The sequence below is a fragment of the Artibeus jamaicensis genome, unplaced genomic scaffold, assembly GCF_021234435.1.
Source record: "Artibeus jamaicensis isolate MK-2021 breed Jamaican fruit bat unplaced genomic scaffold, CSHL_Jam_final contig_793, whole genome shotgun sequence".
Classification (NCBI taxonomy): domain Eukaryota; kingdom Metazoa; phylum Chordata; class Mammalia; order Chiroptera; family Phyllostomidae; genus Artibeus; species Artibeus jamaicensis.
The window spans coordinates 12,795,107-12,821,619 of NW_026521975.1; the positions used below are offsets into that span (position 1 = coordinate 12,795,107).

The window sequence follows — 26,513 nt, forward strand, 5'->3', positions numbered from 1 at the left end:
CAGCGGCCCATGCTGCAGGCCTCCCCAGCACTCCCCTCCGCCATCTCTACCTCAATGGTGTACTGCTCGAAGATGCGCAGCTGCAGGAAGATGTCCAGCTTGATCTTCCGCTCGTGGAAGAGCTCTTCCATCTGCACCTGGGCATCGTCCAGCTGCTGCAGGACCGACTCGATGTGGCTGATGGAGCTACTGTGGGGTGTCTTGTTGTTGGATACGGCTGAGTCCCTGTGGCAGAGCGGGAGAAAAGAAGGGAGGGGCCTTGCCATGTTAAAAGCGGTAGAGGAGCAGGGGACCTTCCTCTTCTGAACAAGGTGGATATGACTCAGTTGAATCACTCAACTGACAGGCATCTATCATAGTCCTACTGCGTGTGAGCCAGGCACTATCTGCTTAGTGGGTGAAGCGGAGATAGGCATGTATCCTCTTTGGGGTTCACAGCACAGTAGCTGCAAGACTGGCTGCTCTCCTATTCCTTAGACAGAATTGTCAAAAGGATCAAATAAGATACTGTAGAGGGATGGGCTCTACAAAGCACAAAATATTGCTTTGGAACGGTTCCATGCAGATACGTAGAGTTTTAATACACACATACACATGCGTAAGAGTAGACACATTAAACACAATGCGTAAGAGTAGACAGATTGAAGACATATAATAAAAAACTCTTTCTAGTTTTACTTCAAAGGATTGTTAAACTAAGATATGGTACTAAAATTATTCATCCACTTTATAAAACTATGCCAGAGTTATAGGCTAATGTGATTACACAGGCATCAAGCTGCAGATAGAAAAGCATGGGACCTAGAGGCTGTAAGCCTAGATTAAGTCCCCACCCTGCTGTACGTGGGCTGATGGCCCTGGGAAATGACCTCCCCCAGCCTCAGCTGCCTCCTGTAAACTAGACTTAATAATCCCTGCCCTGCTCACTTCAGTTTGCTGTTAAGTAAGAGTGTGTGTGGATGTGCTCTGTGACCGGGAACGTGCCACACGAATGCTTATTAATCCTGAAAGGACACAAGAAAAACCTCAAGTGTTGACTGGGGCATGAGCCCAATTGTGCAGAGTACAGGGTAGGGCACAAGAGTCTGGGGCAGCAACAAGGTTTCAAAGACAATGAGTTCTGAATGTGTCTGCCCACGTTAGAAGAAAGGATGAATCCGGCCAGGATGATGGGGGCAGGGTATGCTCTGACAGGGAGAGTCTACACCAAAGTACCAGGGGGAAGGTGACACGTTGTACTGGGAACCAAGAGATAAACATACTGACCTGCTCAGAAATGAGGTGGTGGTGAGGCCTCCAAAGGGATAATTATAATAGGAAACCTGGGGGTTAAGAAGTTAACGTTCTATAGAGTCCTGAGTAAGCTCAAGTCCTAAAACTTGAACTAAGTGGGCACATTCACTATCTTGTCACATCTTGACTTCTTATATGATTTAAGATGTCAGAGGACAAGAGGGAGATCATTAGTTTTGCATCCTCACATCAGCGAGCTTTCTGAGAACCAGTCCTTTTAGCTGGCCTGTGTTCATCTCAGAAGCAATGGTATCTGAGCTCAGGTTGTTTCTGAAGGGAGCATGAGCCAGTATGTCAAGAGCATCTCCTTCTATCATTCAGGGAGCTCCCAATTCTACCTCCTAACCCTGGCCTATTTGGGCATGAAACCCCACCATGGCCAGGACCCCCAATCATGAAGCACAGAGAAGATGTAGTCAACACTAGGCATTATGCATTAGTTGAGGACTTTGCTTTGGGGAGGATATGATTGTTTTTCTGATTGCTTCTCTCAGTCTTTCTCCATCACACATCTTCCAGAAGGAAGAGAATAATTTCGGAGCATGTTTCACAGCACCCATGTCAGTGTCACACTCACTAGGAGTGACAGAGATGACGGGAAGCCAGACATTGAGGAGATGTGTGCCCTGATGTGTGGAAGGTACCCTGCCAAGGTCCCCTGGGCACAGTTACTTCTTTTTCTCTTTGACTGGTCTTGCTATCAGGGAGGAGGGCACAGGCTAGAGTCAGGACAGGAGGGAAACAGTGGTCATCAGTGGGTTTTGGGCACAGACCTATGGTCCTCTCTGAAATCCATGGAACCTAAACTTGTGGAACTGGCATCAGCCTCATCACTGCCTTCGCTCAGAGATTCTGAGCAGCTTCTGCCTTTGAGCCCTGTGCAAGGCTGGCAGTTGCTAAGGGCAAGCAGCATCTTCATAGACCCAGTCCCAGAGGCTTGTGGAAAGTATTTGGAGAGAAAACATAAGCCATCACAAAATTCCAGAGCTGGCAGATCTAGAGCGAGCCCCTAATTACACGGGTGAGGCAGCTGAGACCCAGAGAGGTTAAGTGACTGCTCACTATTTGGAATTTTATTTAGAAAAAAAATAACGGTGGAGTTTCCTAGATAGGCAGACAAAATTGTCACATGTTACATATTCATGAAGATGAATCGGGGGACCAGGGGAAAGAGGCTGTCTTGTTAGTATGCAACAGGAAGATTCAGAGCATCTCATGTGCATATTTAGACTAAAATAATTAGTTTCCAACAGAAAGACATGCCTGGGCCATTGAAAGGTAAGTTCTCATTGTTTATTTAATTAAAACTGATATGAAGGGGAAAAGCCCTCTCAACTGAAGTAATTCCCCCAGGCTCCAGGGTTTGCGTGAGACTTGTTGATGAGATTATTTCTGTCCAGAGCTGCCAGGGGTCCCAACACTGAGTGATTTGGGATGAGAACAAGTCCCCGTGGGCAGGCATCATTAGCACCATCAGATCCTATTTAGACAGCACCTGGGCACCGGGCTGGCTGCCGAGGGCCTGCTCAAGGCCTCGTGAGACTTTCTCTGAGGAGTCAGTGCCCTTGACGGGAACAGGAGACTGGATATTAATACCAACAGAAAGGAGGCAATGGTGTGGATGATTCTAGATGAATATAAGGTTTTAGACAGGAATTCCCTCATTAGTTATGTTTGTTTATGCTGGTGCAGAAGGATTTTCATTTTCTAGGCAGCAAGGAATGGTGGAAAAGTCGTAAGTGTGTAATGAAGAACAGGGGGACATCACACACTCTGCATTCTCACGGGCCAAAGCTAACCATTTTGCCAACTGGGGCAATGGAGTTCGGAGTTCAGCCTGAGATCAGATGCCAAAGAACATTATATTCCATAATGGCCTTTCTCCATATGACTAAATAGGCTATAATTCTTCATGAAGATATTATTTATTTTTCTGTTCATTGTTAATTTTTGTTGTGATTATGTTATTTATTGATTGGTGAATAACATCATGAATGATAAATAATGCTTTGGAACATTAGAACTTTTCTGCTTACTTTTGCATTTCAAACTCGAGTTGAGTATGGTACAGGCATTTTTATAACTGACACATGGAGGAACTGAAGATCACACAAGACCACACAGCTGGCTGTGGTTCAGCCAAGACCAGGACATGACTTATCTCGCGTCCAGTCCGAGGCATTTCACACTGGAAAGCACTGCCCATGCTGACCTGGCCTCGCTGGGCTCCCCCAGGGAGGGAGGCGCTGACCTGAGCTGCTGGATAAGGTCTTCGCCTTCCTTGATGACGTTGAGTGTGGCATCTAGAGTGGCAGTCTGCTGCTGCTGGAACTGCTTGATCAGTTCCTGGACCGCGTCCACCGAGTCTGCACAGACGTCTTCCAGCATCTCCTTCTGCAGGTCTTCCATCCATGTCCACAACTGCGGGGAGACAGCAGAGACTCCACTCAGGGCAGATGGGGGAGACCGGGGCTGGGGCAGGGGAAGGTCTGGCTGGGGTTCATGCAACCTACCTTCAACCAGTCAGCGCAATGTCTGCCTAGCCTTCTCATCGGCAGCTTATGGGTCAGTCTGTATTTCTATATTTTTATTTATTATCCATCTTTGTTAAGTTTATTTCATCAGTGTTGCATTCCCTAAGGATGGGAAGCACCTTTGGCTTGGCTTCTTTGTGGTTCAGGGAAACTTGTAATCTTAGAGCAGGGAGATCACTCATCTTTGAGAGAGTGGGAAGAACAGAAGGCTTAGATGAACGAGTATTATTTTATCTTTCAGAAAGGAGGACAGGGAGGGCTTTGCATACTTTCTCTGAGCAGCCAGATGTCAAATTCCTAGAAACTTAGCATCATTTTGCAAGAAAGTAAAAAAGAATGTGATGTTCAATCAGAATCAAATGAAGATTAATTAAGGAAATATATGCTATGTTAAATCATTTTGTTCTTTGTAGGATTGCTAGGCTGGTTGGAAATCTGAATGCTAAGTATGTAGTTTATCTGAACCAGTATGGGCACATTTCCCCCATGATATTTGAAATGATGAACACAGGATGACATTACTAGTCAGACAACTTTGAAATAGCTAAGTGTAGTGTTTTGAACAGAATAAGCACCAAAAGTGATGAAGAGTTTCGCTGAATGACTGAAAACTCCTTTATTGATAGCTTTTCCTCATTGCTGTTGATAAAACTAGGTCCTCAGTGGCCAGTCACAGTACCCCACTTCCAACTACCCTCGCCGGGCACTTTCTAGAGGAAGGAAGAAAGATGAGTCTGATGTTTGCTTAGAAACAAGGAACCTTCACCTGGCTAGCAAGAAAGATAAGTTCAGGGCTTTACCAGGGAAATACCCAGCAGAGAGAGAAAACTAATAGAAGGAGTCAGAAGGTACGGATTTTGGCTCCTACTCTTCCCGTAATTTGGGGTGCCTTTGTGTAAAATCACTACACCCTTTTATCAGCATAGCTTCATGTACAAAATAGGTTGGGGAAAGCATAAAATAAAATTGCTACTTACTTTCTGGTTCTAAAATTCTGTAAGTTAAAAACATGAGTAACTATCCACCTTGAGATTATTTTATCTATTTGGTTTAGTATGGTAAATCATGAAACAGCCTTTGTAATAAGGGGTGAGAAAAGAAATAATAAGGAGAGAAAAAAACAGTCTTTAGATTTCAGACAAGTGATTATTTGTTCTTTAGTCAGCAGAGGCCCCAGATGTGGCAGAGGAGGTTGAGGTAACCCAACAAATGAGCCCTGGAGGTGCAGAATGAATGTCCTTCTTAGACTGGTGAAAGCCTCTCTGAGACTCAGTTTCCTAACCTACCAAATGGGACGAATAAGAACCACCTGCTTGCTTCAGAGATTATGAAGATGGAATGATTTACTTATTATTAATGCTTTAAACAAACATACAGCCTTATTAATAAGCCTGCAGCATTGCGATGACACCTGTAACCAAATTATTATTCAGTGTTCCCATCATTCAGCAGATTGCAATTTTCTTGTAATTCAGTTTATTTTCTTTACAGATAAGCTTTTTATTATAAAAGCACAAAAGTTTGTCAGACCACATAAGCTGGGGTACATATTCCCACAAGTGTGAATGTACTCATTTCAAATCAGGAAGTTCAGTATATTGGTCACTGTAGTTTAATGCTACTTTATACTTTCTGGCTGTCATTCTACTTAGAAAGCAAAACCATTTTCCCATTGTGCTGAAGTCCTTGGGTAAAAGGTAATGAATTCTCTGAAAAAATATTGTATACAGAAGCAATACAGTATAGTAGTTAAAAGCTTCAAGCTCTAGTTCTATTATTTATTAGCTATATAACCTCTGTACCTCAGTTTTCCTTATCAATATAATGGGGATAATAACAGTGCTTAACCTCACAAAGCTGTAAAGATGACTAAGTTGATATATACAAATATGTGTGTTGTATGTCTGTTTGTATATACACACACAAATAAATCTATCTATTTATCACTTAGCAACAGTGCCTGGCATATAGTAAATGCTGGATATCATCATGTTTAAAAGATGTTTTTATGCAAGCCATCTCTAGCTCCCGCCAGCAGGCAGAGGGAAAATTGGAATTTGGTAAAAGATCAACCATGGATTTGGTCCTTCAATATGCGAGGTTGAGCGGGGCCTTCCTGTTTTTGCTGCTTTGTCCTAGGATGTCTAAGGAAAGCCTAGACACTGGCAAGTTCAGATATTTTGAAGGAAGGAAGGAGCAACAGAGATGTGATGAGAGATGCAAATTGTGTATACGGAGCAGGTAATTTAAGAGAAGAAAAATAAACTTGACGTCTCAATGGAGCATAGGCAATGAGACTGAAGACTGATTAGAATAAGTCTGGCACTCACCGATACAAGAATGAGATAGAAAAGAGGCTTTTAGGTATCTTGAGGATTTTATTTCATTTAAGATAAGTTTGTTCTCAGTACCACCCTTAAGCTATGTTAATGGCTTCACCACTGGGACGTCCTCCCCACCCCTTAATGAAAACTTGACCGCCTCTGGCGTAGGTCTAGGGAAGAAGGCATCATTCCTTTCTAAGGAAATCCACCGCGACTCACGATACTCCCTCCCCCCGGAGGTCGTGCAGTTACATTGCAGGGAAAGTCGCAGATTAAAAACTGCCCCCAAAATGAGGTGGCACAGTTATCAACAAAAGGACCAGGGACATCTGAGAATACACACTGTCCTCTGAAGTCAGTACCAGAAATATGTGTCCTCCCTACAAATATTCTTTGATTATGAATTGAAACCGACTTCTCAGAGTTCCTGTATTGTATAAAGAAACCCTTGTCCAAGGCAGAGTTAAAACCTACTGCGGAGGAAAACTAGCTAAGAGATAAACGAAGTATAAGACCAGATGCAGCTCAGCCCAGGGGTTCGCAGACCGGCAAGGAAAGGAAGGCCAATCTCCAAGAGAACGAAACATCCAAACTGCTGGTTGTAGAACAGAATTTGACTCAGAAGTAGGGAAGGAGGCGGATGCACTAGAGACAAAAAGGTCAGTGACATCTTTCTCTATTTTCCCTTTTGTAAACAAAACAATCGGAAACCCCAGAGAAAAAGTTGTTCTCAAATAGAACTGATATTTACTGAGGATAAATTTTGATTCTGCCCTTGTCTGACTAGTTGCGTGACCAGGGGAAAACTACTTTACTTCAATTACTTCACATTTAAAATGAAGCAAGTGTGTGTGTACGTGTGTGGTTCCTCTCGCTTGTGTCTAAAATCTCTTCCAGCTCTAACATGCTACGGCTTCTCTTCAAAACTGATATAAAGAAGAAGGCAGTAATAGAAGTGCCTCTCTAAACTGAAAACCCAGTCACAGCTTGGACACCGAGACATCCCAAGTTCAGACAATGGAGCACCAGTCTGACGATAATTGTGATACCAAGTTAAGATACTATTACAACCTAGAAAGATTGCTACTTGAAATTCCACAAAACCACATGCACACAGTCACCCCCTGGTGGCAGCAAATTTAAATTGCAGAATCTAAGGCCTAAAGTGGACAGGAATAAACATCACTGTCACTGAACTATGATCAAAGGTCAATACTCCATTTCTTAGGCTGTAATTTTTCTACTATCCGAATGTCATGTAGGTCTCCTTCTGCACAGGGGTCCACCTGACTTATCCCTGAAGAACATGCCTGCGTTGCTTTGAAAAGAATCCAAATTAGAGGGCCACTTCATTAATAATTCACTAGTTATCGGGCAGCCAATGAAACCTATTCTGAGTGATCTCTCAGCTGAAGCCACCACAAGCCAATGATCACCAGAACCAGGTAAAATCATGGAGCAAGGGGGCTTGAAAGCAGCGACCACATGCTTTTTCCTCCTGTTCTCCATTTTGGTTCCTCTTTACTGTCTCGTTATCTAGAATCTAACACAGCAATTTTCAACCATTTTCTTCTCATGGCACACATCAACTAATTACTAAAATTGTGCAGCACACCAAAAAGTATATTTTCAGATATGACAAAAAAATTGGCATAATTTTGATTCATTCACTCTGGATGCCTATCGTTGTGTTGGCTGTTGTCATTTTTTATTTGACACACTGAGGGAAAAGAGGTTAGTGCCCCTGACTAAACAGTCAGGTATTGCATGGTCTACAGATTCTTGTGGTGCACTGGTGGAAAATCGCTGGTCTAACATGTTAGCGCTGCACCATCTCCACCAGCCCACCTGCTCCCCAGAAAGGGGAAGTCATGTTTCAGCCACTTCCAGACCCTCTCTTCTTGATCAAATGCACCTGCACTGCAACCCATTTCTGCTGGTTCTGCGCTCTGCTTGGCAATGGCTGCTTGGCTCATGCTGATACATGCACTTAGATGGCTTTATGTGTTATTTCTCTCAGAGAACGCATGGTTGTGGCCAGAAATACCTACATCCAAAAGAATGGGCCCAATTTGAGAATTTCCAGAACACTGGCAGAGGTACAGTTAAGGGAGCATTTCAATGCCCTACACGTTAGTTCTAATAGTGAAACCAGTGAGTTCAGGAGGGGCTAGCCCATGGACCCTATTCTGCTTGCATAGTGAGACAGCTTGGGTAAAGGGCAACTGGAAAGGCAAGAAGCAGGGGGAAACGAGAGAAACTAGGAGGGGCAGGGAAATCATAAGGCTTCTGGTGATTGCCTGTTGCACTGGTACAGCTCAGGCTGCCACTGTGCTGAACACTTGATTGACTGCTAGAAGTATCGAAAGGAGCACCGACAACACACAGGGTGAACCACCCTTCCCTCGTTTTGAAGAGATTGTTTTTCTTTGACATCGACTACCAGCTTTTATTTCTTAAATACACACCACGACAGTCTGACAATTGAAACAGTAAATGAAGCTGTCTGAGGCCATCAATCCCATTTGAAGACCGATCTAGTTTTGGCTCCAGACTGGGTGTTTAGGGGAGCGTGTGCATGTATGAGCGTCCAGTATTTGTGGTGTGTGTGTGCACAGATGGGTGTGTGTTTATTTGAGCAGGTAATAACTGGAAGAATGACTTATCAAGGTTAGAAACAAATGGAAATGGGCATTTAATTAAGCCATTGAATAAAGGGCTAATGTTGATTATCTTGGCCACAATCCTTTGCTAACTTAACTTTCACATTATAACTACAAACATATCTAAAAATTGGTATTTTGAAAGCCCAGCAATTATAGCATTTCCATGGACACACAGGAAAGAGAATTCTGACTGGAAAATCTCTGAGGAGCAGATGATACTCGCTACAAATGTTTTTCACTGAACAGGAAAAAAAGGGGGAACTTGGGCCAATGCTTTTCCTTTGTCCTCTCTACCTCTCAGGCCAGCCGACAGCCAGCTGCCTTCTCGTCCCAGGACAAAAGAACGTATCTGAAAGTTCAGCACAATGTGTACTAACAGCTGAGGCTCTGGACACATAAGAGGATCCCAAACACACGTGTGTCGCCTTTTAAAAAAAATCATATTGCTTTTCTAAGTGTAGATAAAGTTTTATTTTTGTAAAATAATACTTACCAGGACTCTGATTTTCAATGGAAAAATATCACTGAAGAATAGGGGATAATAGGAGAAAGGCCATCAAGGAACACGTATAAAGGACACATGGACAAAGCCAAAGGGGGTAGGTTCAAGGGTGGGAGGCGGGGATGGGTGGGGGGGTAAAAATGAAGACAACTATACTTGAACAATAATAATTAAAAAATGTATAAAACAAAAAAATGCAAAGAAAAATCAAATCACCCATAGCATTCTTAACTCCTTTGTACATTTCTTTCTAGTCTTTATTCTATATACGTGATCAAAATTACAGTCATGCTGGAAATATTTTTTATATGTATTATGATCTTTGACAAGATAATTTATAATGACTATATAATATTTCACTATGTAGATTTGCTTAATGAATCACCCAATATGGCAAATTAAGATGGTTTCTAATTACTCGAGACTATGAACAACACTGCAATGAAATGGTTATAAAGTTTTAACCCTCCATCCACACTCCTCCAGTCACCAAGAATTCACAGGGCAGGGCCAACGGGATGAAGCAGACGCTCCAACCTGCAGAAAAAATGAGCCTGGAGGGTATGTTTTTCATATCTTTCTTCTGTCTTCTCTTTGATCCTGATTAGAGTAAATCTTTTGATGTAGGAAGTGGGAAAAAGTAAAATTATGACTTCGGCCAGGGGAGTAATAGGAAGTCTAGGTTAAATAATTTATGAAGATGGTTCCTGCTCAGAAATCTCCTATAAAGGGGGCTTTAATTCCTTCAAAATTACATACTACAGTGATACTCTATTACACATTGGCGCTCATGCAAAAACTCAGCAAATAATTGTAGGTAGGTAGGAAGGAAGGGAGAAAAGAAAGGAGGAAAGAAGGAAGGAGTTAACCATACCTAAGCTGGAAAAGTATAAAATAATATTTACCAGCAACCCCAATAGCACCTATGGCCACTCATGAAACTGAGCAGCAAATCATCCATTCACTCTATTTATTGTAAAAGGACAAAACAACCATAGCCACTTAAAATACCCTATCGGACTTGTAGATTAGGCTACTAATCTAATCTTGAATAAAAAGCCAGAAGTTTGCCTACAGATGCAGAGGTGTCCAACCTGTGGTCCATGGGCTCATGCAGCCCAGGATGGCTGTGAATTTGGCCCAACACAAAACGGTAACTTTACTTAAAACATTATGAGATATCTTTGTGATTATGTGTCATAGTATTTAATGTGTGGACCAAGACCACATTTCTTCCATTGTGGCCCAGAGACACCAAAAGGTTGGACACACCTGCAGACGGTCAAGAGGAAGGAGCCCAAAATCATTAGGATCCAACAGGACTCATACTTACTAGGGTTTGAAAGGTGGTGTGTCTTCAGAGGCACCAAGTAGAATATGGAAAGATCACACCACGGGGGTTCCTTCTTCATGAGACTATACAAGGGTGCTCCCCTCTGCCTACCTAATAATCCATTTCTGCTTACTATGCAGGTCCTAGAAAAAGCCTCCCACAGGTAATTCAGATTCCCCACCCCACTCCCTTTTATACACATTGTCCACAGAGGTCGAGTCAAAGAACTAGAGTAGATAAAACATCTGGTTGAGTGGGCTTTTCCTCTTTTGTCTCCCTGTTTTTTCTTTTTCTTTCTTTTATAATAAAATGACAGCTCCCCATTGTCAAGAAACCTGTTCAATATTTATTTAGCATCTCTGTGTATCAGACATAGTGACAGAAATGTACAGTAGAATCTGTATCTGCACATCTAAATATGAGCACTTCAAGTTTAATGAAGAAGAAAGAGCTCAGCGTGATCCCAGCCCCATCGAAGGAGGTATGTACATGGTGTTCTGGTCAAGTCTGGTGGAAGTTAGGAGCACCAGGGAAGAATTTCAAGGAAAAATGATGCCTAAGTTGAGTCCTTAACTTCTTTATTAAGCATACTTCAGAGATGTTCTAAGGACATATTTGGGAGGAAATTTTCTACCAGGAAAAAAAAGTGGTGTTAGTATTGTACTACTCAATTTTGTAATAATCATTATGACCATTATCACAGAGTAGAAGATTAAGTAATTTTCCCAAGGGCACGTAACATGCCCAGTGAAGATCAAGATCTGGAAATCAGACCTCCCTGATATCCAAGACCTCACTGTACTTAATGTGTGAGAAAACCTATGAGTGCATGTGTGTGCGCGCACACATGCATAATCATGTATGTGTGTAGAGAATGCAAGTGTGCACATACGTACGCACAAGTCTTCCTCTCTTCTCTCCCCAACAGCGGCCTCAGACATGCAGTTTTGGGGTGGGAAGATGATTGGGAGTGAGCATGCAGATATAAAGTGCTGTTTGGCCCTTATAAACAGCTCTTCCCTGACAGCCACTTAAAATGATGCTTTTCTTTCCATTCTGAAAAAAATAGTCAGAATCTGCTGACCGGAGAGTTACAGATCTCTTGAAGATAAGGGTCCTCACGGTCACACACCCCTTGGCATCCAAGAAGGGCTGCTCCCAATTTCTCTCCTACTTTGGGATCCTGACGAGAGACACTGTGGTACTTCCTGACAGCCTCCTGTTTTTCTCCTGAGGAGAAGGCTCCTCCCGGGCTCTATTTTCTGGCCTATATTTAAAAGTCTGTGTAGCCAAGGAGAAAAAGCATGGGCCTTGGAATTAGAAAGATTTAAGGTCAATTCCTACATTTACCACCTCCTAGCCACGAGATCCTGGGCAGATTGTGAATTTCTCTGATCTGTAAAATTGGAATAAAAATGATAATTCTTATGGCTATTGATTAGACAGATAATATAGCACATAGGTGTTAAATATACTTTAGTTCCTGTTCTCTTTCTTCACCTTCCCCCAGTATCATGCTGCTCCCTTTAGTACCATTTCATTTGGAATGTGATTTTATAAGCTGAGCCTCAGTGTGAAAACAAGTCACAGGCTCAAAGAGGACCAACCTTAACAAGGGCTGAGAGATTCGTGGGGAAACAACGGTCAATGATATTCCTACCTCCCACACCACAACCCCGGCAACACTTCACATTCCTCAGCCGAGGTCTACCCTCCCCGTCAAGCCCCTGCTTTGGGGTCTGAAAATGTAAGGAGGAAGAAGAGGACTAAGACGAAGGAAGGCAAGCAGAAGAGATACAAGAGGAAGAAAGAGGACCGCAGGGTGTGGGGCAGCGGTTCGGAACAAGGGCACAGTGTTTGGAAAGACAAGTAAGATCTCTGTGCTATTGAGAAGCTCTGTAACCTTACATAAGTTCCTTTCTGAGCCTCAGTTTCCCCACTTGAACATGTGGTTAATAAACTCTATCATAAGATTACCCTGAGGATTGCATATAATGATATGTACCTGGCAAGCATTAGGTACTCAATTAAAAAATACTAGCTAATATACACTGAGTGGTTACAAGGAACCAAATCTTAGGCTAGGGAGATCACCCATAGTCCTTTAGGCTTAATTACTTCTATTATTAATTATTGTTCATTGTCAATATAAAAAAAGTCTTTAAAATTTTTATTGTTTGTGCTGTAGTCATTCCTGCTTTTTCTTCCTTTCCCCACCTCCACCCAGCCCCACCCAAGAAAGAAATTTTGAATTCACATTGGAACCACAGGAGTTTTAGGGCCACCGAGTCCAATTGTATGATTTTAGATGTGGCTACCCAGGGCCAGAGACATGGTGATCTGCCCAAGATCACAAAGCTCCGGAGCAGCAGAACCTGAACTAGAAGCTGAGCCTCCTAGATCCACGTACAGAAGGTGGGACATGTAGCTGGAAAGGGCCCCTGGAAGCCCTGGTCACCCTTTCAGGAGTGGCGCTTCCAAGGAGACTGACCTAGTCCACCCCTCCCTGCACAGCTAGTACCCCGACAGCCCTCACAAGGAACATGACTGCTGTGCATTCACACTCCGTTCTACCATCAGCAGGCTCATAATTAAAGGAGAATACACATGCCTTTGGTTGCTGAGACCATTATTAAGAATAGGGTGAGCCACAAGCAAGCAGACAACCAGGCAGGAAAACCTGGATTAAAACTAATCCCCTTGCTTCACAGACACTCATCAGAGAGTGGCCGTGGGGGCCGCAGAGAGGAAGCACAGCCAGCTTCGGGGAGCTCGCCAGCCCTTCGTCTGCCTGGGGAATCTCCGTTTAGAAAACATTATCTGTTCATGTTTTTTTCTGATAGGCAGTGCAATGCTTTGCATTCATTCCCACAAAGTGTCAGAGAGTCTGTGAAGTAGTAATATCCAGACTTCTTAATGCATTTCCAATTTCAAAAATCAACTTAATTAAGTAGGGTTAATTTTTTTCCTGTGCAGCAATCAAACTTTAATTAATACTCCATTAAAATGAATTCCTGTGGGAACACAAGCATGCACGTACCTAATGAGTTTATCTGCCAAGGGTGTTGTTAGAGAAGATGCTAAATGTGCCTCCTCACTGGCCACTTACTCAATTTCAGAATGCCCCACATTAATCAAAAATGCAAAGCAATGGCAGGTTTGCAACCCTCCTCTCTGTGGGCACCCCTGCCATGCCAGCAACATAACATAATCCATCCTCTCCTCTCCTGCCTCCACTTCTTGAATAACTCCGTCAGGTTTAAGCCCAACTAACTTCCTCCTCTGTGGAGGGCAACTCAGCGCCCACACCCCTTCCTTCACAGGCTGTCACTCAACAATCAGGCAAGGTGAGCACAAACTCAGTTTACTATCACTCTGTAGCAGAGCTCATGATGAAGATTTAATCTTGTCTTCTTTTTAAAATAAAATAACACAGAACACACTTGCAAACTCTGTATGTTTCTTGTTGCAACAAAGAAGACCGAAGTTGTGCAGGACCTGGGTCTCTGACAGGAAGCAGCGACCAGAAGCCATAGGGTGTGTGGTGGAATGGGAGTCTCTGATCCTCATTTCCCCTTATGGTGACTACTTCTACACCAGGGACTCCTACATTTCTCCAGCTGAGGACTGAATGCTCTTGGAGACTCCAGAAACCACCTGCCTCTGCGGTGCCCTCTTCACCAGAGAGGAGGAGGAAATTTTGGCTCACATTGTTTGAGACTTAAATATAGGCTATCAGGAGCAAACTGTTATTATCATCAACCTTAGGTGGAGAGTAACCCCTAGACCACGCAGGACCCTGGGCATACCCTGAGGGTCATTATACTAGGAAACCGACCCAAACCTTTCCAGAACAACTCTACCCACCCAATGCCCCTTCTCCACTAGCCACTCTTACCTCTTTGGTGTGTGTGTGGAAGGAAACAGACATGTCCAGGAGAAGCTTCCGCTGCTCCACCCTGCGCACGAAGTCTTGGATGCGCACCTCCAGGTGTCGAGCTGCCTTGTAGATCTCCTCCGGGTCACATTCCCCCGTCTGCGCCAGCTGTTCTGCAGCTTCTAGGAGCTTGTCGGCATTGGTGTACGTATTCTGTCGGCAACAACAGTGAGAGAAATTCAACTTGCAGTCACGAACCAAGCTTCTTGCCTTTCCCCAGCCCACCAGGGGCTGCCCAGAGCTAGAGCGCAAGGCGTGGGCGCTGAGCCGACAGCTCCCTGATCTGGCACAGAGGAGCTGAGTGCTGAGCCGCCTGCTGCCTCCCAGCAAGCTAGCAGCCTGCCTGGCAGCTTGGCATGTAGAGGGCACTAGCTGAGTGCCTCCTCAGTCCCTGGGATTTCTCAGAGGTGGGGTGCCCTGGAAAGAAGGGAGGAGACATGCGAGAGTCCCCAATCCTCATCAGCTCCTTGACCCACCCGGCCCTGGTGAAGATCCATCATTGCCCTCACATCTCAGGCTGTAACTGCCAGAGTTGGAAATACCTCATCTGCAAAGATCGTCTGGGAAACAATAACTGGGAGGCTTGCCTGACTTTTTTGCTCAAGTTCCTTGCAACTACTAGTGTTTATCTTTAGAAACAGAGCTATCTCTTAGGAGGGGAAGGGGTCAGCAACTCAGGGAGCTGAAAGAAGGAGGTCATCACAGCCAGAGTGAGGATATGCAGGCTATTCCTTGTATGCCCAAGGAAGGCTTACTCCCCACAGCAAGGCTGGGGAGGAGTCTGGTGATTCTTGTTATGAGCTACTGCACGTACATGCACTTTCACACATACCCCTCCAACCCCTGTCTGTACCTTCCGTGGTATTCTCCAGAGCATTTTACAAGTCAACCAACTTATAGTTCTTATTCATCAGGATGTAACAGTTATTGCATGTATGCCATGGACACAATTTTTCCTTGGCAGGCTTCACTTTTAAAAAAAGATCTAATATTCACCAATTTAGAGCTAATGAATCAGTTGCACATACCTCTTAACCATTCCTACAGTCACAAAATGCCCTAGAGAGTGGTGAACAAGTGGTTATGGGTGATGCTGTTTCTGCTGAAACAGCCAGTATCAAACCCAAAGTGAACGAAGAACTGAAATGGGTTTACAAGCAATGACTGACTGTGTGGTGCTTTACTTTGCTCATGGAAAAGAGGCCTCCAGACTCCACGGAGTTTTTTGGTCTCACCCGAAGACACCTGGGTGTTGAAGGTTGAACTGCATGTCCTCCAAACTCACATGTTAAAGTTCTAACCCCCAGTACCTCAGAATGTGACCTTGTTTGGAAACAGAGTCATTGTAGGTATAATTAGTTAAGATCAATCTGTAGGGTGGGACTCTAATTCAGTATGACTGGTGTCCTTACAAAAAAGAACGCCATGTGAAGAGTCAGGACACACCCGAGGAGGCAGAATGCCAAGTCGAGCTGAAAGCAAAGATCTGGGGATGTGCCTACAAGGGGGGAATGGCAAAGACTGCCAAAAAACTACCACAAGTTAAGCAAGAGACATGGAACAGATTCTCCCTCATATCCCTCAGAAAGAACCAACTTTCCTGACACCTGAATCTTGGACTTACAGCTTCCAGAACTGTGAGACAATAAATTTCTGTTGTGTAAGCCACCCAGTTTGTGGGACTTTGTTAATGCAGCCCTAGCAAACTAATATACTGGGGTGGGAACTTTCAGAGGCTGCCGAAACACTTGTCTGTCACAACTTTACCAAGAGTGGCCTCAGGGGTCCTTAAGACATGCTATCTGAAAAGCTACTGCCCAAAGCAGGTGAGATGGAGTGGGATCAGGACTAAACAGGAAGAAAAGCCCTTCAGATTATGGGAAAACAGATGATCCTTGTGTGAAGAAAGAGGCTTTGTCAATGAGTTAAATATAAGGGTATGTCAATCCTGAAAGCAAATGAAGGCTGTACTCAGAGTTGTGGAAATTCCTGGAAAGACAGGAAATGACAAGCTGTAGAAGACCTCTGGGGCTGTGGGCCACCTTAAGGAAGGCTGTCCACGATTTCTAGGAACTATGCCTAGAGCTGATGGAAGAGAGATGTTTCTCCCCACCCCCCAGGAATTCCTCAGATCTTCCACTTTAAACTTAAGGGAATCTCAGGAAACCCCAAAGAAAAACAGAGGTTATAATTTTATATTTTCTGGCCAACAAATAAAAATTCATAGCAAAGCCAAAGGAAGCTTGCTTTTAAGTAAAGTTTGGGATCAAAAGATAAATAAAAAGCAAAACTTAAGTGCCCACTGCTTATAAGGTGGACAACTTTGTCCCAGTTTGCCCAGGACCTTTCTGGTTTTAGCATCCTAGAAAGCCTGTTGGTCCTGGGCAAATTGGGATGGCTAGTCACCCTAGCACACACCCAACACTGTACATATCTCAGGAGTACAGTTTATATTTATACACACACAATGTATGCTGCCTCAGGGGGAATAAAATCATTATTGAGAGAAATAATATGAAAACACATCAACAGGGCATGCAAGACAATGATAGATAATTAGGGATTAAAGTCCATGGATGCTAAGGAGAAAGTGACTAAAAATTGAGAAAAATAATAGCTAATAAATGTTAAACACTTTTTTCAAATTCCAAAGACCATTCTAGAGACTTATATGCATATTAACTCATTTAATCTTTGCAATAACACAAGTTGATAGAGACACCAGCCCAATTTTACAGACAAAGAAACTAAGGCACCAAGAATTTCTGACCAAAGGTCATATGTCTTGTAAGTGGCAGAACAAAGATTAAAATCTCGTTGTCTAGCTTCAGGGCCCAAGCTCCAAACCATTACACTATTGTTTCAGATGAAGAAGGGGCTTGAATGTCATGCTCAGGTGTTTTACTCCAAAGTCGTGGGAAGACCTAAACGGTTTTGAGTAGAAGAGGGATACAGTATATAGCGACACTACCCTGCCTATATACAGAGTGAAGGCAGAAGCCTGAGTATGGGCAGGATTTAGCAGAGGAGGAGGGCTTCTCATAAACAGGACTCTCTCTTCTCACCCACGGTACTCAGTTATCCCACACCATAGCCACTTTCATGCTCATAGTAACAATGTGCTACCAGGGGCATCTCCCTACTGGTTTGTCTGCTCCTGAAAGGGAGGTTCCATGTCTCATTCATCTGTGGTTCTCCAAGCCAGGCACTGTGGCCGGTACACAACAGGCACTTTAAACAAGACTCAGACATGGGAACGAGCATGGTATGTCTGAGTAAGTTGAATCAATAGGACTAAAATTGGAGAGTGGCAATATATCACATTAGATATGGAAGGGAAAAGCTAGATAATGGCTTTTATAGAAAGAAAGGTACAACAAAGACAAGTGGGAGGGCAATGGGATCAGCACTAAAACCTGGGCTCCCTGTTCTACCCACTGCCCAGTCCTTCTCCCCATCATAACCAGAAAAAGATTCTGAAATTCAGATCCAGTCATACCTCTATTCTCTTTAAAACTGTCCAGTAGCTTCTCATTGCCTATGAGGTAAAATTTCATGCAAGGCCCTTCATCTGACATCTGTTTTCCTCCTTCACTTTCAACTAACATCGCTCCCCTACAAAAAGCCTGTGCGAGAAATTGCTTACACTCTCAGAAACTCACTGCACTGAATCTTGCCTCTGTGCTTCTGTTTGGGATGTCCTTCCCCTACTTTTCTACTTGACCAATGCTTACTAGCCTTTTAAGACTGAACACAGGCATCACTCCCTCAGAAAGTCCACCCTCATATCCACTTTCCTCCCAAGGCTGGCTTAGGTGTGCTTCTCTGGGCTTCCAAAGTGAGCTCTTTTGACCCTTTCCAGGCTACCTGTCATACACCAAAGCAAAAGTTTGTGTGTCTTTCCTGCTTTGGGGCAGAAAATATCCTTTACCTCTTTCCTTTAGTGCCTAACATCAAGTAAGTGCTCCATGAATACTAAAGACTACATCAATTATAGACTACATCAATCCCAACCAATCCTAATATTCAGTCATTGACCTTCACCAAATATCTGGCACGAGCCCTTACACACTGGAAATCGTGTTCTGGTTTCTCCCACTTCCTGGCACAGTCCTGAAACAGGAACAGGCTTAGGGAATATCACCAAGAGTAGCATCCGAGCACTACACTGATACTTGTCATCACTCCAAATTGGGGCAGAAATCACAACAGCCTTCAGTTCACCTTCTAACAAAATTAACAATAGTTTCTGCTCCAGGGCCAGAGTTTGACCTCCACTATGAATGTAGTTCCTAGGCATTCTTTGGTTTCCCAGCTTCTTGGCCTCTGCCTTGGACTCGACCCCTTATTAATATTTCCCAACTGATGTGCCAAAAGTGGATTATGAGTGCTAGGATATCAATCCCTCTGCCCTTGAGACTTTCAAGCAGGGCCTGCGGGAGCCAGAGCCTGAGTCAGAGATTTGGGCTGCAGCTTCTGCTCCTCACTCCCCAGCCTCCTTCCCTGTGTAAACCAGGTAAAACGCCCTAGAATCTACCTTTCATTCTCCCTGGTGCAGCCTCGGCCCATTTGTTTTTTGCTTTTTCTTCATGAAAAAAGCAGAATATACTAGAATAACTTGTCTCTACAAACACAGGCATCCCAACAACACAGGTATGCTTTTAGATTCCCTGTGCTGAGACAGAGGGGCAGGGAATTTTAAAGGCAGGGGGTGGAAGAGTCAGTGAATGAAAACAAGTCTAGAGTCAGGAACTGACTTCCTTGATAATATAGAGTTAGCACTCTTGACTCTCTGCTCTGGGGACGCAGAAGGAGGAGGCCGGGCAGTCCATCTTATTATTCAGAAGAGGCAGTATGGACTGGAGAATGTGACTACCAGAAGACCAGGAAGGATTGGGGGAATGATTCCTTCCCCCAATTTTCTCCAAAAAGTGGAGAAATAAAAGACATAAAAAAAGATTTTGAACTTCAAGAGATTAAAAATATAGTGGATGGTATTAACAGCAGGTTAGACATAACAGAAGAAAAAATTACTGAACCTGAGACCATAGCAATAGAAACTATTCAAAATAAAATTCTGAGAGAACATTTCATAAAGTGAAGCATCAGTGAACTGTGTGACAACTTTAAGCAGCCTACATAATACACATGAATTAAAATCCCTAAAGGAGGGGAAGGGAAGTGAAAGAAAATTACCAAAAAGCTTCTAAGCTTAATGAAACTACAAATCCACAGATCCAAATGACAGAAGGTCAGCAAACCCTCATCACAAGAAACACAAGAAACAGCAAGGCCCATGAAAATCTAATTAAATCAAGTGAGAAAAGGAAGAAGTGACCAAAGGAAAAACGGAATGCTATACACAAGGGAACAAAGATAAAGGTGACAGCAGACTTCTCATCAGACACAACGCAAACAAGAAAAGAGTGAAACAACATCTTTAAAGAAAAGAAACAACAATAAAAATTCTCAACCCAGACTTCTATGCCTGGCACAAAAATTTTTCAAAAAGAAACACGAAGTAAAGACATGTCAAGGCACATACAAGCTAGAAGAAGAATTGTTAACCAGCAGAACTGAATGACAAGAAATGTTATAAGAAGTCCATCAAGAAAAAGAAAAATGTTAACATTTTTCTTGAAATGTGGACCCACATACAAAAATGAAAATCACTGAACATTCTAACTATATGGGTAAATCTGTAAGATTTTTTCCTTATTATTTAAATATATTTAAAGATAGTTGAATGTTTAAACAAAAATAATAACATAGTGTAGGGTTTATAGCACATGTCAATAAAACCTAGGACAACAATAGCAGAAAAGCCAGGAAGAAGGAAATAGAAGTATGCTGTCGTCAAGTTCTTATGCTACATGGGAAGCAGCATAATGTAACTTGGTAAACTGGGATAAATGAAAGATACAGTCTATAAACCTTAAAGCCACCATTAAAGTAACAAAGAATTACAGCCAATAAACCAACAAAGGAGATACAATGAAATCATAAAAATATTAAATTCATCCAAAAAAGGAAGAAAAAGAGAAAAAACAAAGAATGCATGAAACACGTAGGGAAAAAAAACCCAAGATGATAGACTTAAACCTAAACATATCTATAATCTAATTAAATGTCAACTGTCTAAAAACCACAAAAAAGAGATTGTCATATTGTAAAAAAAAAAAAAAAAGTCAAGTCCCAATTGTATGCTGTCTACAAGGAATGCACTTCAAATATAAAGACACAAATAGGTTAAAAGTAAAATGTTAGATAAAATATAGTATGACGACACTAATCAAAATAAAGCAGGGGTAGCTATATTAATATGAGACGTGGCAGATTCCAGAAAAAAATATTACCAGGGAAAAATAAGGTCATTTTATAATAATGAAGGGGTCAATTCATCAAGAGGATATAATAATCCTAAACATTTATGAACCTAATAACAAAGCTTCAAGACACATGAAGCAAAAACTCATAAACTTGCAAGGAGAAATACAAAAATCCACATTTCAGTCAAAGATTTAATGCCCCCTCTCAAAAATTAATTGAACCAGTACACAAGATATTAGTAAGGATATAGGAGATTTAAAAACTCTCAATCAGCCTTGACCAGTGTGGCTCATTTGGTTGGACATTATCCCACAAAGCAAAAGGTCACCGGTTTGATTCCTGGTCAAGGCACATTCCTAGGCTGAGGGTCCGGTCCTGGTTGGGGAGCATACAAGAGGCAACTGATTGATGTTTCTCTCTCACATCAATGTTTCTCTTTCTCCCTCCCTTCCCCTCTTTATTTAAATAATTAAAGTTTAAAAAAAAAAACTCTCTCAATCAATGTAACCTATTGACATTTACACAACACTACACCCACAACAGCAAAATACACATTTTTTCAAATGCTCATAGAACATTTACCAAAATAAACCATATTCTGTGCTATGAAACAAGCCTTAACAAATTTAAAAGGATATGAGTCACACAAAATACTTCCTGTGATCATACTGTAATTAAATTATAAATCAATAGTAAAAATTTCTTGGAAATCCCCAAAGAGTTAAAAACTAACACACTGGTCACAGAGGCGGTACCAGTTTACCAGATGTCGACAGTGCACTGGACTTTGTGTTGGGCCCTTTAAATACAGTGCCTCTAAGCTTGGGGATCAATCATAAGATAGGCATTATTAATTTCATTGTACAAATGAGAAAACTGAGGCTCTGAGAGGCAAAGTAACATGTTCAAAGAATGTTACATAGCTTGACACGGCAGACCGTGTCTCTGTAAACTGCAGGCACCGTCTACGGAAAGAACCATGTAATTCTCTAAGACTCAATGTACAATTTCCATCTCCTCTGCTTTTCTGTTACTTTGCATTATATTCACTCTTACGCCTTTGATTTCTAAATTATGACATTGTAATTGTCATTTGCTGCCGCCATATTTTTTGTTTTGTAGCACACTTCCAATGAGTGTGTGTTGACTTTATTTCGAGGGAAACGTATTCTTCTTGCAGGAGAGTCCTATCGTACTCACCTTTTCTCCCTTAACTACTCATCATTGGACCTGGTATGTAAAGTGCTCTCCTGTCAATGGGCACTCAACCAAAAAACTGCAGCCCAGCATCTTGTCAGCAGCAAGGCTTGACAGTGGATCTTTATCTTATCTCCTGTTGTGGGTAGTTCCCAGTTTAAGAATCAGTAGTGACTCAAAAGTTCCTTTGTAAGCCTCTTACTTAGTGCTGAGAATGTATTTTCCATGTGAATGGGAGTTAGATTCCCAGGGTAAAGAAAAGAAATTTAGTTGAGCACGTAATATTTTTAAAATATAATACTGATATAGCACATCAGGTACAATCAACCAAATTTATAAACAGGGTGACATAGGAAAACATCTTTCAGTTTTCATCTGGGAGCACCAGGCACACACATGTCCCCTGTCTGCTGGCTCTTGCAGGGGAGGACGGGGTGGACTCCAGCAATGACACAGTGGTCCTGGGTGAAAAGCAGTAGCAGGGAAAGGAGGAAATCAGTTGGCACCAGTGTTGGGTTAACCCACCACATTACATATGCTGGAAGGACATCTTCTTAGGTTTCCTGACTAAGAGAACAAACAACATTTGCCTCTGGTAGGGCAATTGGTATGTCCAAACAAGGAGTGTCTACAGAGTAGTCCTAATCAGATACTCTTTACATTGGAGACTGCAAATCTTTGGTCTACTAATTGAGACTGTTACCAAAAATAATTACTGCAGATGCCGATACCTCCCAGCACAAGTAGTTTTGGTGCCCACATTCTTTCTGGGAATCTGAAAGCCAGCTTTACCACACTGGCACATGTGGTCATCACCCCGTCCCATTCTCATACACATGTCTACTTGGCAGAGAGCACCTTCCTCTCTACATCTAAAATGCTGCGGCACCTTTCCCAATTACTAATAAATGGTACATTTTCAGAACTCCATAATTTTAAGTTTTATTTCCCTACAGCCTAAGTTTCATGTGTTTAAGAATATACGCAGACCTAGGAATGATGAAAAGAGCAGTTATTCTTTTCTAGGGTGTCCTCTCTTTTGCTGATTCCTTTCCTTTCCTTCTAGTCCACACTACCTACACCTCTTCAGTACAGGAAGGTCAATGTATTTCCTCTCAGCTACAGGCTGGAAGCTGAATACCTAGTCACTTGCAGTCAAGTGAGCAAAATCAATAACGAGAATCAACTGTCAGCATGTTATCTATTTACTACAGTAACAGTGATGGCATAGGAACACTTTGTTTCTGGACCAAAAAGCAGGGTCAATCCTAAAGGCTGACGACATAGGTTATAAAGTATGATTTGACAGAAGACACAAGGTCCAGCTTCTAAGAAAGGACCAGCCAGGTTCCAGAAAATGTGGCCATCCCTAGGGGACTGAGACACAAAGCAAGGAAGGGGCATGGAGAGCAGCTGAAGGCAGAGATGGACCATCAATCAGATCTTGGAGGGCTAGGACTGGTGCTTAGACTCAAACACAAATTGGAAGCTGATGCAGACAGGAAGCAGGCTGGAAGCCAGAGGTTGCCCAAAGCTGTGTCATTTATTTCTGAGACAACCAGGAGAGTGCCATGCAGACAGAAAGCGCTGAAGCCTGCGGAGGGAAGCTTTTAATCTTCTCATTGAGCAAGCCCCAGAAGCAGCCAACTGGCATCCATACTGCTTCGGGGAAGCAAGGCACCACTCTGGGAATTTGATATCACAGTCTCCACTCTGGCCCCCCTTCCCCCTGCCTCCTTCCCCTCATTCTGTTCAAACTGACAGAATAATGAACATGTAACCACAACCACAGTACCAGTGTGTGCACAAAAATATTTTCAAAGTGAAGAAAATAGACCTAAGTGTTGAGACAGGGGCACATGGATTGACCCCTCACCCTGGCCCTGCAGAAGTTCATTCTCATGTGGAATTCTCAAAGCCAAAGAAACGAGCAGTTGGTGAGACAGAATCCCCATGGAACCAAGATGAACAAGGACACCTGCTGCAGGGTTTGGCAATTCAAGAGACATGGGGGGAAACACACCCAAAGCAATGTTCTCTCCCCAAAGATGTCACTCCGTGGTGTTGCTGTTTTCCCTGTTTTCTATATTCTATGTTTGGCTGTCAGTGGGAGGCAGTGGGCGAGAGAAGGAGAGGTGGGGCTTTAGAGAGACAAGACAGTTGGCTTGAAAATACCGCTGAAAACTTTGGGGCTTGTACATTTATTTTTTTCTCTGTTTTACCCCTGAATGGGGACAAACAGGGAAATGGTGGGTCAGATGATTGTTCACCTCTGCTAAGGTGAACAGAGGTCTGGCCTACACTTTTGCTTCTGCCCCTGTCAACACAGTGCTCCTCAAGTCCTTTCATCTTTTTGAGTCATATTGAGTCAGCCCGTAGGCCCAGGGCTGCCCATGACTAGACAGGCCCGTGGGGAGCCTGGCCCCTCTGGCCTAAGAACCGAGGTCACTGACCCTCCTTGCTGACAGTGTCCCTGCTCAAGGTTCATCTTCGAAGACCCTGGACTCTTCCTGCCTGCACCGTTCTTATCTTAGCTAACTGCCCGGGGTTTGATCCACAGATTTTTGTGGACCAGGGTTTAATATTTTGGGCTGAATAATCCTTTGTTTAGGAGCTGTTATGGGTTGAATTCTGACTCTTTGAAAAGATATGTTGAAGTTTTAACCCCCAACACCTCCGAATGTGACCTGTTTAGGAAATAATGCTGTTGCACTGAGACAGGGTGGACCTTAATCCAACAAGATTGAGGGCCTTATAAAAAGATGGCCATGTGAGGATATAGATGCAGAGAGAGCAGCATGTAACATAAAGGCCGAGATTAGAGTAACTCAAAGGGATGTCAAAGATTGCCAGCAAACAATGGGACGTCTGGAACAGATTATTGCCCACAGCCCTCAGAAGGAACTAACTTCTAGATCTCACACGAGCATCATCCAGCACTGAGACAATACATTTCTGCTGTTTTCAGCCTCCCAGCCTCTGATGCTTTGTCACAGGAGTCCTTAGGAAATCGATACAGGGCTGTCCTGTGTACTGTAGGTTGTTCAGCAGCACTCCTGGCTTTTACTCACAGGATGTCAACAGCAACCCCCTCCCAAGATGTAATAACCTAAAATGTCCCCAGACATTGTCATATGTATCCCGGGGGTGAAACTGCCTTCCACTGCTTTAGACCCTAGCTAGCACTGCAGAGGAAGCCGGTGAAGGAGGCTATTCGACTTCCTCAGCTGCATCGAATTCCTGATAATCCTTCAGACGGCATAAGCCTTAAGGAATCGTCTAATCTGTGGTTCTCGTAGGACAGGATGAGAGGGTAGACAGAGAAGCTTGAGAGGAAAAGTGATGCCCAGGCACACCCCCAGGATAAACCGAACTATGGCTCTGATTCTATTGATTGATCGATGGACAAAAAAATCCTACTAGTGATAATGATGGCTGTTGGTTTTGGATCCACTTATAAATATTACAACACACTGTAGATTATGCTATTCTATCACCTTAGAGATAAGAAAACTGAGTTTTAGGAAGGTGAAAGATTATGAGTAAACTCACAGAGCTGATGAATGGCAGATGCCAATCTGGAATTCACATTTATTTGACCCCAAGCAAAACATTCTTTTTTTAAAATTTAAATTATTTTATTGTTGTTCAAGTACAGTTGTCTGTATTTTCTCCCTCCCCCCAAACCCACCTCCCTCCTTTGCTTCCACCCTCCCCTTTGGTTTTGTCCATGTGTCCTTTATAGTAGATCCTAAAAATCCTTCTGTCCACAGTCCCCTCCGCCCTCCCCTCTGGCTATTGTTAGATTGTTCTTAATTTCAATGACTCTGGTTATATTTTGTTTGCTTTTTTCTTTTGCTGATTATGTTCCAGTTAAAGGTGAGATCATATGGTATTTGTCTCTCACCACCTGGCTTATTTCACTTTGCATTCTGCTGTATAAAATGAGAATTTGCCAATAAATATCAATGGTTTATATACAGGGCCTGGCACAAATAACACCTCTTTTTATTACAAAATCATAAGCATGTAATTCTGTAACATAACAGTATCACATTCAAGCACACCATATGACACCTTAGATGAAATGTTCAAATTAAAACTATAAATTACTACACCCACATTATTACCCTGCCAACCACACTCAAGCAGGCGTTACTTCTGCTAGACCCTGTATAATTATCTCTGAGTGATATTAGGGATGATTTTTCTTTTCCATTATTTTCTCGTTTTCCAAGCGTTCTACAGTGAACATGCTTTAATTTTATAATCAGAAAGAATGAAAAAAGCGTTTAAAGTATAGAAATTACATTCAGGGCACTGTTTAGAAATTATTTTAAAAAAACAGAATTTTTATATTTACATATGGTTGCTTATTTTTATATTTGTAAGAAGAA

The 26,513-nt window shown here is 42.7% G+C and overlaps 1 protein-coding gene across 3 annotated transcripts in view; it reads right to left on the reverse strand.

Annotated features, from left to right (window-relative positions):
• Positions 1-26,513, reverse strand: part of LOC119039416 (kalirin) — a 571,768-nt gene that overhangs the window by 172,300 nt on the left and 372,955 nt on the right. For 2 of the 3 annotated variants that reach the window (XM_053672926.1, XM_037132217.2), the window contains exons 11-13: positions 14,551-14,742; positions 3,506-3,714; positions 51-225 (exon numbers count right to left, since the gene is read on the reverse strand). In XM_053672926.1, coding sequence (XP_053528901.1) covers positions 51-225; positions 3,506-3,714; positions 14,551-14,742 — 576 coding nt within the window. The remainder of the gene's footprint in view (positions 1-50; positions 226-3,505; positions 3,715-14,550; positions 14,743-26,513) is intronic. The other variant, XM_053672927.1, reaches the window with a different exon arrangement.